At 39.8% G+C, this 13882-nt stretch overlaps 1 protein-coding gene across 2 annotated transcripts in view; it reads left to right on the top strand.

Annotated features, from left to right (window-relative positions):
- The first annotated feature begins 1088 nt into the window (after nt 1–1088).
- LOC102687854 (SPRY domain-containing SOCS box protein 4) overlaps nt 1089–13882 on the top strand; it is a 44034-nt gene continuing 31240 nt past the window's right edge. Inside the window, exons 1-2 of one of the 2 annotated variants that reach the window (XM_015360942.2) lie at nt 1089–1762; nt 9570–10467. In XM_015360942.2, coding sequence (XP_015216428.1) covers nt 9774–10467 — 694 coding nt within the window. In that variant the 5' untranslated portion in view covers nt 1089–1762; nt 9570–9773. The remainder of the gene's footprint in view (nt 1763–9569; nt 10468–13882) is intronic. The other variant, XM_006637592.3, reaches the window with a different exon arrangement.

Consider the following 13882-nt stretch of genomic DNA (forward strand, 5'->3'; position numbering starts at 1 on the left):
ATCTGAGGCAGTTTACACTCATCCCTGTTTTAATAAAGAGTTATGCAATAAAGATGGGTTTGTGACAGCTTTCCTGGGAGAGAAAAAATCCCTTTATCCCTTAAATCTGAGGCCTAATTCTGTATTGTCCATTACTTACATTTCGTTATAAAATGTGTCAGACTCTTTACCTAGGTCTAATGTCACAAAACTGTTTAGATTCATTTAGAAGTGTAATTTTATGTAATAGCATTTTTATTGTCTTTGTTTATACGTTTATACTATTTAGACCTACGTGGTTGCGTTTTAAAGCGTTTTAGATTCAGTGTAGCTAGAAAAACAAAGTTTCAACTGTGCTGTTTGTTTTATAAAGTAGTTTTCAAAATATTACACGAATGTCAATGCAAACAAATCAAGTAAAGGTCTTGTAGTCGCTTCTGTTAGCAAACGGGATGAACGGATACGAGTGGTGAGTACTATTACCCCCACTGGGGTAATAATTTTTCAAGATAATCTTTTTTTAATCCTTCTGAAAACAACATGTTGCAAATATCGCACGCAATCAAGTGGGTTTCTTAAACTAATCCTGAAAGGAGTTAGGCTAAAAACATCTCATTGGCTTGCCTTTTATATAAATATACAAACTTTACTTCTTTGCTGAATTCGTGTCTTCCCTTTACAATGTTTTCGTTAGAAAGGGGGAGAAAACTATCCTTTATCTCTCTTGAATTTGTTTTTTGGTTTCACGCAATTGTTGGATATATATATATAACTAAAATTACGCAATAGTACAATAATAACCCATATACAAACCAGTCTGTACATACAGTAGCTAGGATCTCAAAGGATAATATAGGGGAGAAGGGTAGCGGGATGTTGCTAGTTAAAGAAAAGGGAAAAGGTGTTTTTGTACTAGTTCACTCCAGTACAAAAGAGGTTGTTGGAAAAGACGAGCCATTTGCATGGGGAAAGAGGGAGAGAGGGCGATATATTATCTTTTTGTAGTCTGCTGAGCGGTTGATCTGTGTTTGCGAGGAGGGGGGGAAGGGGCGTCACCATCTGTTCCTAATTCCCTGGCCTCTGCATTACTAGCCCTCCGTGATGAGATCAGCAGGATCAGCTTTCATCATGGGGAAGTGCTTTCGCTCCCCTCACAGGCTTTTCGCACTGGAACTGCTGAGAGAAACGGAGGAGGAAACAAACTAACTCCGCTCCTCAGACACCACAGCAAAAGCCAGCAATCCAAGGGGAATCCTCAAGGTACATTATTAGGTTTTCGCTTTTTTTTTTCTTCATGCTGTTTTTTTTTTTCCGTGATGAGGTGGAAGACGGGGTAATTATTTAAGACTAATTTGCTGAACAGTTCCCTAGCTGCGCTGAGTCTGGCAGCCTTCTCCCATAATCAGCCTGTGTCCCACAAAGCGAGCCCAGAGGAGAGTGTTTGTGTTTATGCTTTGACCGTTCGGGGGACCGACTGTGCCGCACAGATGTGTTATTCCCGCAGCTTCTGGACTTTTTTTAAAGTAATTGAGAAGACTACCTAAACCCAACAATCTGGTGTTTTTTTTCTTCTTAAACCTCAAATGGTACTAAGGACGATATTGGACGCACCGAATTCTCGGAAGTTTTCTGTCTGTGGACAGCAGTTGTAACATATAAGCTTTATATATAAAAAATCCTAAACAATTACGGATACCATATACATTTACTTTTACGCACCTTACGTGTTGGTGTTACTTTTTGTGTACTTAATGCTGGAACAGCCTTGATGTGAGGGCTAATGGTAAGACATTTTATTTCATTATTTCGGATTCCGTATATATTAGTGCACTAAATAGCTGTCTCAGTTTTTAACCCTACTATGTCATGCTTAAAGCTGCCTTAGAGTTCATTTTGTTGCGATTGCGAATGGTATGTTTCGTCTGAAGAGAACAGGAGAGAATACTCGTTTCACAGTTTTACACCGTACAACTTCTTCTAAAACGCTTCATTTTAATCTAATAGACCCAAGGGTCACCCTACAATACAAGTTAAAGGCAAAGGGGACGTGTGATTAAGAAGGTTTTAATTTATTATTTTTGTTTACATATAATAGCCTTTAGACTTTCAAATTGCTGTCTGTAAATCTACCCTTTAAGCTTGTCTTTTTAAAATCGGCTTTAGCTCAATGCTACCGGCAAGCATCCATTGTTGGATTTCATTCAAACTATGAATGAAATCTAACAAACCTGACTTGGCAATCATTTTATTATTCAAAATGTCCAGTGTTTTCTTTTGTCAATCATTAGGGCTTGACCCCCAGGTTAGGTCATTCGTTCAAAAAATATCAAATGTCAGGAGACTGAACATAAGATCATTAGGTGCCTGGAAAATAGGTAATCTCTTCACAACACAAACCGGAATGACATAAATTAATGAAGAAACTGCTCAAAAGTCCATAAAAAAATCTGAAAAGGGTTAAGCCGTTATCAGACCCTATCAGTATGTGCTCCATGCTCGACAGTGTTGTTTAAGAATTTAAATATTTGTTGGTTTTAATTTGCCCGTTTATGATAAGATATCTGTTTAAAATATGCACTCAGCTTTGTCATTTTGTCTACTTTTGTTGATAAGTTCTAATAGTCATTCTACTGTAGAACTCAGACAATTTAGGGGAACACATTGCTTTAGTTGGTTTGAACTGACTATATTTAATGAATAATTGATTTTACTTTAAAAGAAGGCTTCTTTATTTGTAAGGTTGTATTGTTTCCGGAAAAATTGGATTGTATTTGTAAGAAGAGGGGGGGGGGGTGCAGATTCCTTACATGTACAGCTATTTTTAAAAATGACATACTTTATTGACCAGACGAATGAGGCTAGAATACCAAACCTGTTTTAATAAAAGTTATGGCAGACAGAAATTAGAAAAGGGCACAAGCCTGTAAACAACAGATGGTAACTGCTGTTGGGAAGCATTCTTCACAGTGCTTGATAACTTCTGTTAATTTGCCTTTAAAAGTAACAGTCTATCATGGTGGCTTTGATGTAGTAGCTCCCATGCTTGTGATAATGGAAGAAATAGTGCAAAGGACACAGCAGATGGCTGTAAACAACAGTGAGCTAGTAAGGAAACATTCTAACAAAGTGTCTTCGAAATCCATTGGCAAACAGGGGCAGGATTAACCTGCACAATGGGAGAAGTCAAACAAGGTCAGGGCACAGCTTCAAAGCAGGGAAAAACCTCCCTCCTGCAGCACATACGGATGTCTTAGACAGGTTATAGCTGAGAATCAATATAGGAATGAAACTAGTAGTTATTTTTTTTTTCTTTTTTTCCTGGGAGAGCACTGTAATTGGCACATTGTCGCAAGCAGTGCACCGTAAGAATATGTCTAGGTGATTATGCCAGAAGAAAAAGTGCCACCGAATATTTTCACTTCTAGTTAATTGTGTATTACACTAGAGAGGGATTAATGCGGGGCTGTGCAGTAGTCCTGTTGCAGCAGTGAATCCTGCTCTTCATTGTATCGTTGCTTCTTTCTTTTTTGACAGCTTATAGCCCTATAGGGTTCTGCTTTTGTTTTATATTGCAGTTTTTTAATAACACTTTATGAAACTCTGTATGATTGGTTCAGGTGGGTAGCTGCGTCAGCATGCGTAGGCTGCAAAGGAACGAGTAATAGGTTTTGCTCCATGCTGAAAAAAAGAAGAAAGAGAACGCAACGGTTTGGCCGTGAGCAGAAGGCTCCATGGCCGAAACGTTGTGTTCTCTTCTTTTTTTCAGCATGGAATAAACCTATTAATTGTTCCTTCTGTATGATTGGCTGTATATATATTGCTGCTGATGTTTTTTTGTCCTTTCCTGTAAACATCCCAGAACTTCAAAGTATCAAAAGCTTTTAGTGTCTGATTTAATGGGAAACTCAATATTACAGATGTTGGAAGATCCTTTTACCTTCCATCTTGGGGGAAACCTGAGGAGTGAGGTTTTTTTGAGGCATTTCTGAAAATGCACTTTATACTGGGACATACTTTGCCTTCTGCGTACTGGCTGTTTCCTGGCTGTTCCACAGGACCACCAGCCTGAGGGGACTACATATTTCTCCATGTGTTTATGTATTTGTTTTGGCCTCCAAGACTGCCTCAAATTCTTGTACGTCTCAGCACAGTAAAATCTCACATGACCATTATTTCATCCACATGAAAGTTATCTGTAGCTGTGTGTGTGTGTGCTGCAGTAGCTGTGATAATGAAAGTCGAATTTCAGTGATTATGCCAAAGCTCTCTTATTTTTGTTTAATCTTTTACAATTCACAAAAAGCAACTAGTTAACTTTAAAGGAAGTAAGCCGTGGTTTTGAAGGAGACCTTATCTCCCCCGAGTGGATGAGAAATTGTCTAGTGAAAAATCTCCTGGTATTTGTGTACTTTTGTAGTACTTTTGTGTCCCAAAGGGATTTTGATTTCCTGTTCCTTTTCAGATAACCTCTGCACACTTAGTTGTTAAAACCCATCATGAAAGTTGTTATAGTATGTACTCTAGGCAAATATCATGATTATTGTGAACAAAAGCTGAAAGCCCGAAAAGAAATGTCATTCATTAAGACCTGACAATTAGCCAGTGTGGGCTAGCCTTTGTGTATCCCTTATGTAAATTCATTGAATGCCATTTCTATTGTTTTCCAGAAGAAATTCATTAGCAACTACTGCATCCCTCACAGATCACCTTAATAAAAAGCCCACCAGACAACGGGTGCTAATGTTCTTCTCTTAAGCCTTTTATTATGTCTGCTATTCATTGGAAAAGAGCAATTATGAGTAAAAATGTATGTCAATGTGAGGTCAGTGTTGTTGAAAAGCCCAGGGAGGTTTATTTGTAAAAGTTGAAGTTATTTCCATACTCCCTGGAGTGCAAATCAGAATCATTGTTAAAAAATGAATTTGACTAGCTCTTCATTTTTTGACTACTTCTTTTGAGGTATAGTGTACCTCAAAGAGGTAAAGTGTTAATGAAAAAAATGTCTGAGGAATACAGGGTTACTATAATCTTACAAACTCCAGAATAATCTTGCCAGGCCTTTGTACAAACTATAGAATTGTCTCTAGATTTTTGAGTTCACCCTAACTGAAATGCAATGCTTTTTTTGCATAAAAACAACTAGTACAATGATTGACTTACAGCACTTATACTCCCCAAAACAGTAAATTTATTATCTTGTAGCATGAAATATGTAAGTATATATATATATGGACAATGTGTAGGCTTTCTTCTATCAGAAAAGTGGTCAAACCTATTGTGTAAAACATAGTGGATACATTAAAGTAATTTTAGAGAATCTTGGTAAATGATTACAGATGTTGGATGTAGAAGTGTTACTATTAATGTTCACTGTATTGTTAAACCTTGAAGAGACCTGGGTACTATCACTGATGTCTGCCAGTATGTACAGTAGCTGGAAAAAGCCACAGGTGGCAAAGATGTATTTCTATTATCAAAAGCCAACAGAAAATAAAAATGCTATTTCCCTTTGGTTGAGGTGTGTTAGTGTGCAGCCACAGAATCTGTAGAGTTCTCTATACAGCTTCATCAAAAGTGTAACAGAGCAGATTACATAGAGCGATTTGTTTTGATTATACAAGCCTTGTCTATTCATGTAGAAAAACATGTTTTTGTAAAAAATAAGTCTAGAAGGGAGAGATTTTCAATGAAGTTTAAGTAGCAATGAAATATTTTATTATTTCGGGGGCACTTGAAAAGCTATAGTTCCCCATTGAAAAGCTTATATTCCAGTGAAGTGTTCAACTGTGGAAGAACTGAGTCCTAGGATTAGGTGGCTCCTTGTCAGTTGCTTCCCTAGTGCTGCTGGTTTACTGTACCTTTTCATTAACCCTGCTATGTACAGTGCATGAGCAGCTGGGGTGAAGGGCCTTGCTCAGGGGCCCAACAGAGTATGATTCCTCTGCCGGCTGCAGGATTTGAACCAGCAACCTTCCAGCCACAGGCGCAGATCTTTAGCCACAGAGACACATTAAATTAGGCTTGTTCTGTTTTTATTTTCAGTAACCCACATTAGCCAAGTGAAAATGAAATTCTGAAAATGGATTAATATTACAACAGTAAAATACCTTATTTGGATAAGTGAACACCCCCTTACAAAATTGCATTTTTAAACTTGTTCAGGTACTGTATAACCAATCACCTTACAGATCACACAACAAACTAATTAGCTCCCACCTGTGATCAATTGTGTTGATTTTGATTAGTTGAATAAAAGCAGCAGTCTTTAGAGGATTCCACTGCTTGGAAGTGCATTTCAAAGCAAAGAGTCCACTATGGGCGGAAAGGTGCTTTCAAAAAAACTTTGAGATAGTTGTGGAAAGGCACAAGTCAGGAGATGGGTATAAAAATATTTCAAAGGCTTTAAGTACCCCATGGATTACAGTCAAGACCATCATAAAGAATTGGAAGGTGTATGGCACCACCCAGACCTTGCCTAAATCAGGCTGTCCCTGGATGACCAAGCAAGAGGGAGACTGATCAGAGAGGCTATCAAGAGGCTGATGGCAACGAGCTACAGGCCTTTATGGCAAAGACTGGTCATTGTGTGTATGTGACAGTATTGCAAGCGCTCTACAAATCTGGCCTGTACTGGAGGGTGGCAAGAAAAAAGCCACATCAAATCTAGTTTTTGTTAAAAAGCACATTATTTATTCTGTGGCCAAGGGGCAAAAGGTGCTGTGGACAGGTGAGGCCAAAATTGAACTTTTTGGCCGGAATGCAAACGGTATGTTTGGTAAAAACCCAATGTGTCTTACCATCCAAAGAACACCATTCCTACAGTAAAGCACGGTGGTGGCAGCATCCTGTTGTGGGGGTGTTTCTCTTCAGCTGGGACTGGGGCACCTGTCAGGATAGAAGGGAAGATGGATGGTGTAAAATACAGGCAAATTCTTGAAGAAAACCTGCAGCCCTCAGTCAGGAAGCTTAAAATGGAAAGATGGTTCACTTTTCAACATGACAATGACCCAAAGCACACTGCCAAAGCAACTGTACAGTGGCTGAAGGACAGGAAGGTGAATGTCCTTGAGTGGTCTAGTCAGAGCTCAGACCTAAATCCCATCAAATCTTTGGAATAACTTGAAAGAGGGCAGTCCATTAATAGTCACCACACCGTTTGACTGAGCTTGAACAATTCTGCAAGGAGAAATGGGCAAATATTCCTCCCTCTAGGTGTGCAAAGTTTTTAAGATGTATCCAAACAGACTCAAGGCTATAATTCAAGTAGAAGGTACTTATACCAAGTAGTACTTTTTTTAGGACATTTTGTGTTCTTTTTTTTCTCTTGGATGTTGCAAGGTACAATTTGTGAATAAAACTGGATAAGGTCTGTTTTTATTTTTATTTTTTTGGGGCTTAAGGGCCACAAAAGGTGAACATTTTGAAAGGGAGTGGTGACTTTCTATACCCAATGTGTGTGTATTTCTAAAATTGAATGCAAGTCAGTGTCACTGCGGTATTGTCCTGTTATTTCTGTGCCTGTGTTCTCGTTTTCAATGAGTACATGGGTATCCCCTGAGATTCTAACAGTCTTTTCCCAGCAGGCGATGGACACTACGGGTGCACAGGAGACTGACATTGTTAATCTTGCAATCACATGCCTCCTCCTCTCATCATTCCATTAGTATTATTGTTCCAGTTGGGGTTGACGGGTTATCTGTAGCTTCCAATGCCCTTTAGTTGCCCTGTAGCAATAGTGGAAATATGAAACCTTTCTTGTTGGTGCTGTTTTCTTTTCTTTGCTCAGACAGCTGCTGTAGAACAAACTAAAGTTTCCTAACAAACAAAAGGAACACATTGTGAAGCAAAGCCGTTGCTTATTTTAAGAATTTATTTAACAATTGCTGCAGAGCCGAAAGAATAGATTTCTCTATTTGTAGTCATGAATGGATTAAATAAAAAGCAAACAACAAGGGAGGAGTGTTTTTGAGAATACATTTGGCTTTCTGTTTAAAGACACTGTGAAAAAGATATGAAACATTCCTCTCAGCTCAAAGATTGTCATCATTGGCCATAGCTATTCTGTAAGAAGCCCAGTGATTGAGAATACTCACTGATGTGCTGAGAGAGCATGGTTTTTCAGCATGGCACTGAATCCCCTACTGTGAGCATTTGACTGAAATCTCTAAGGGTGTTCAGTGATGTGTTAAGAAGTGAGATCACTGCATTTCTTTTTTTTTCGACTTCAAGGTTAAGAAGAAACAACTTTTAAATCCAAAAAAGTTTTAAAGCAATGCATTAAGTAATTGCACTAAAAAAATCTTGATGGGTTTTATTCATGTCCCCATGTCTCTTAAAGCAGGAGAGTTGATGTAAATATCTGAAAAGCATACCCTGAAATGTCTGCAGTGAAAACAGGTTATTGTAAGTTGGGGAAAATAATTTACAAAACCACAGCACTGCTCAGTTATTTATATGAATAAAAACAGCTATTGAAAATATGACAATGAGAATGTTTTGATTAACACATTAAGCTTTACAAATGGGATATATTAATTTATTAATAGAGCATAAATGTAGTAACTCTACTGAAGACTAATTGTATGTCAAAACCATAATCCTGACTATATCCTATACTACACCTCTAACCCTGGGGTTATTTGCAGAGGGAGCGTGTTCCCTCTATAATAAGCAGCTGTCTTATCAATTTATGAAATGTGATTTTGCAATTCCTAAAATGTGACTGTGAGCAATGTAAATTCAGATCTATTTGTAGTGGTCTTTCCCACTTTAAATCCTTTATGTTATCAACTTACAATTCATAGGCACAATAAAGTGTTTAACAAATAGATATTACAATCACAGTTAATTATTCTATAATGTCCAGTAGCATCTCACAGTAGTGCTTATTAGTCTTTGCTTTACTTATCAATCACTGTAGAGAAGATTTAAGCAAAGACCTCTCATGTACTTTGTCTGCATTTTTCATTTTGTTTAATTTTACTTTTGTCAGTTGTCATCCCAGAATCAAAAGCTGCAGCTATTGATGTTTTTAAAACTTTACGGAAATGCTTTTTATCCTTGTTATAAGAGCGGTTAAAATTTCCACAAAATGCAGTTTTACAGAATTGTCCTTCTTTCTTTAAATGCCCTTATAAAAAAATACATCGCCAAAAAAAGCAAGCTCTCCCACTGTCTCTCAAAACTTAGGCAGATGCATGACTATGGTTTTGGCAAAATCCTATCCTGAAACAGAACTTCTGCAACATGGGTTTCCCGTTTATTGTATGAAAATGCTGTTTCATTGCTGCTGGAATGTTTAGTGTGCCTGTCCTTAACGTGACCTGTTCCTGACTGCACTTGAGGAGGATGTGTGGACATTGAGACAGTCTGCATCCTATAATGAGTCAGAGGAAGTTTGTGTGTACAGTTTGGATGTCGCTTATTGTTGGTCATTTATGCGCTTTCTTGACTCAAAGGATAGTGTGATAAAGTTCAATAAGAACACTTTATCAGAGCCTGTTTTGAAATTTCTGTTGCATGAAAAATGAGTGGCTCAGTCTGATTGCTTTTGATTCATGTACGTGATTAACAGACACTTTCTTTTACAGGGGTGCAGCCCATTTGAAGGTGGAGTGTGCCTTGGATAGGGGATCTGAAGCACAGCCAGCCAGCTTGTTTGGCGCCTTGTGAGCTGCTTTCATGAGGTAACGGTGGGGAAAAGTGGAAAAGGGACCCCCACTCCCCACCCCCAAAACAACCAGTGCTCCCCCACCCCCTCACCCCCTGTCCTCCTTCGGCTCTGCGGTCAAGCGATGGGTCAAAAAATCTCAGGGAGCATAAAGTCTGTCGATGTGAGGGAGCCCGCGTACCGACCGGTCAAACGGGAGCTAAGGGGTCCTGACTTTTGCAAGCCAGCCCGCCTCGACATGCTACTGGACATGCCATCTGCGACCTTGGACGTCCAGCTGAAACACGCCTGGAACAACGAAGACCGCTCGCTTAACATCTTCGTCAAGGAGGACGATAAGCTGACCTTCCACAGGCACCCTGTCGCGCAGAGCACGGACTGCATTCGGGGGCGTGTGGGCTACACTAGGGGCTTGCACGTTTGGCAGATCCACTGGCCCACCAGGCAGAGGGGGACTCATGCTGTGGTGGGGGTGGCGACTGCGGAGGCCCCCCTGCACTCTGTGGGGTACACCTCCCTCGTGGGCAGCAACTGTGAGTCGTGGGGCTGGGACCTGGGGCGCAACAAACTGTACCACAACAGCAAGAACCAGCCAGGGGAGACCTACCCTGTGTTTTTGGAACCGGATGAATCTTTTGTGCTGCCCGATTCTCTGTTGGTGGTGCTGGACATGGATGAGGGGACACTGAGTTTTATAGTGGATGGGCAATATCTGGGAGTGGCCTTTAGAGGACTCAAGGGGAAAAAACTCCATCCCATCGTCAGCGCGGTGTGGGGGCACTGCGAGATCACAATGCGATACATCAATGGCCTTGATCGTAAGTTTATTTTTGTTGTTTTTTTTAGGGGGGTAATGCTTTTGCACAGGGAGTGTGTAGGTGGTGGCTTCTGTATTGTTTGCATTAGTTATTGTGTTATGCCTGTAATCGAACCTTAATACAGGAAGAGGCAAGCCTTTGCAGGAAGGTGGTTTCATATCTGAAAGCTTCCCTGAGAGAAGGCAAGACTTCTGGAAATGTTGACTCGTCCACCCTCATAATGGATAATCTTCCCGTTATGTGATGAAAGTTTATTTGACGCGTACAATCTCTATGAAACTTGAGGAAAAGATGTGCCTGCTGCAATAGGCATGACAAAATATTCTAGAAGTGGATCAATCATGCAGGAGATGAGGGTAGAATATTTTGTACCTGTGCATTTATATAGACTTTATAGAATTGCCCACTTCTAACATCTGATGCACAAAGCAGTTATTAACCTTGGGCTGCTATAGAGCATTGGCCTTTTAATCTCTTCACAGTCAGGATGTTTAAATTTGGATTACAAAATAGCATTTGACTATTCCTTTTAACTGGGGTGGTACACAGTGGTGCTTAAAACCAACAATGTTTCAAATGCTCTTGGAAACCATACTGTAGGCAGAATTCCAATCGGGCTGACTCGTCTCTTTGATTGACACAGTCCTTTCTGCTTTGCATGAGGCTTGTGATTATGATTAAAATAGAAATGGTAAGCGCTCTTACTTCCTGGAATTAACTTTTTTTTTACAGTTTACCCTCAAACCATTCTAAATTCAACTGGCTATTGTTTTCACAAAGGAATTAACTCATTGATAGTGAGTCTTCCGTTAAAAATGGGAAGAAACTGATACTTTTACATGTTTAAGGAAACCTTTTGTTCTAAATATACCACGAGGAACAAATTCTGTGTCATGTATGTACACTTCACAACATCATATTTTTCAAAAAATAAATCTTGCTAAATGTTTGAAGTGAATCTGTGTGCCTATATTAGAAAAGCACCAAATGTCTAGTCAACTTAAGAGATGGAGTACAGAGCTATTATAGAGTACTGTCCCTTTCAACAGACATCTATAAAACCGAAGTAAATGAGAGAGAAAAGTAGTGAAAATTACATGTGACTGACAGGGTGATGGCTCATAACAGGATGAGGAATTTACAGTCTGCAAAACCTGAGTTTCCAGCCAAGACCTTGTTAAACTGCAACAGAAAGAATTGTGATTTTGGTTTAATAAAAGCACTTTAGGTTTGCAGATGAAATGCCACTTTGAAGGACCTTACATACATTTTTTAAGACCTGCTTAAATGGAGCATGAAAGTAGGGTTTTAATAGTCCCATCAGCTCCTGAAAAACTTTTGAATGCTAATTCCCATCTCATTTGATAACAGTACAGTACACAGAAGTCTGTGCATGTACTGCCAGTGATGAGCATTAATCTCTTGTATTGGGGAACTCAAGCTTACTTAATATCAAACATTTTAGTAAAGCTACAGATGAAAAGTTGTTGGCAGAAAATTTTCAAATGTGAACTGATCATCCTTTATAATTCTCTGCAAATTCTTAACATAGGACTTTGATTGAAGTCTCATTTTATGTTGTCAGCTTATTCTACCAGTTACACCATCGAAACGTGCTATTATTACTTGCTCGGGGACAGGATCTGTAAAAAGGAGGTAAATGTGAGTTTTGAACATTATGCCTCTTCCAAAACTTCAAGTAAAACCAAGCTTTTTCTGAATGAAAGCAAACTTGCATTTTTCAAACCCTTTGCTTTCTTGTTAGCATATAAGAAATATGTAGAAAATATGTTTTCTGAGGTAAAAAATCATGAGTCGGGGATGATGGCTGTGCATGGAAAGAATAACAATGAAAAATGCAATAATTCATCTTGTGATGCAGGACAAGGTGTGTGGACATTGAATGAAAGATATTTTAATTGAGGAATGGTTTAAAGTGAGATATATTGCACATTGTTAGGATGTATAATTGATTCCAAGTCATTATTCTGGATATGCATATTAACTGGTTCAGTAAATCACTAATTTCAAGTGCTCATCAGACATTTGGTCACCATTGTCTTCATTTGCATGAACAAAATTACAGTACAGAAAACCTATTGTTTTCTACCTACGGCCAGCAGCCATATCACCCTGCAACTCACAACTGGCAACCCACTGAAGCTCAGCAGGTGTGAGCCTGGTCAGTACCTGGATGGGAGACCTCCTGGGAAAAACTAAGGTTGCTGCTGGAAGAGGTGTTAGTGGGGCCAGCAGGGGGCGCTCACCCTGTGGTCCATGTGGGTCCTAATGCCCCAGTGTAGTGACGGGGACACTATACTGTAAACAGGTGCCGTCCTTCGGATGAGACGTAAAACCGAGGTCCTGACTCTCTGTGGTCATTAAAAATCCCAGGGCGTTTCTCGAAAAGAGTAGGGGTGTAACCCTGGTGTCCTGGCCAAATTTCCAATTGGCCCTTACCAATCATGGCCTCCTAATAATCCCCTTCTATGAATTGGCTACATTACTCTGCTCTCCTCCCCACTGATAGCTGATGTGTAGTGAGCGTTCTGGTGCACTATGGCTGCTGTTGCATCATCCAGGTGGGGCTGCACATTGGTGGTGGTGGAGGGGAGTCCCCATTACCTGTAAAGCACTTTGAGTGGAGTGTCCAGAAAAGTGCTATATAAGTGTAAGCAATTATTATTATTATTATTATTATTGTGCTTTTATCGTATTGCTTAACTTTCTCTTATCAGTAATTGCAGTATTTCAGAAATACAGTAGCAACCTGATAGCAAGTCCTAATCAATCAGTGATACAGGTCTAATCTCCCAATCTCAGAGTTTGTCCCCAAGATTATGGCTAATCATTTATTATTAATGTATGGTGTTTTGTATGAGAAGGAGATTCCAGGATTTATCCATCCATCCACCAATTTTCAAATTGCGTCATCCAGTGCGGGGTTGTGAGGGAGCCAGGGTACACCCTGACCGGGAAGCCTGTCCATCACGACACGCACACGCACACGTGTGGGAACCCATGCAAAGACGAGGAGAGCATACAAACTCCACACAGATACCACTCCAAGCCTGGAATTGAACCCACGGCCCCAGTGCTGTGAGACACATTGCTAACCACTGTTCTCAGATTTACGGGATGTTCAGTCAAATATATATAGTACATACATGTTGCAAGTTATGGTCCTTTGCATCTTTGTAGCCATATTGTTCTGGGAGCAGAACAGACGAGGCTGAATGTCAGTCCCTACTGTTTGCCCTGATTAGAAACTTGGCAAAGTGTAGAATCTGGGCCCAGTCTCGCCAACTCCTTCTCTTTGCATTCGTCGAGCGGTCTTTGAGTGGTGCCACAAAAACTTCTATTGTTCGATTGGGGATAAATTGGAAGGAAGAAAGAATTCGGGAGTTGACGTTCC

The sequence above is a fragment of the Lepisosteus oculatus genome, chromosome 13, assembly GCF_040954835.1.
Source record: "Lepisosteus oculatus isolate fLepOcu1 chromosome 13, fLepOcu1.hap2, whole genome shotgun sequence".
Lineage (NCBI taxonomy): Eukaryota > Metazoa > Chordata > Actinopteri > Semionotiformes > Lepisosteidae > Lepisosteus > Lepisosteus oculatus.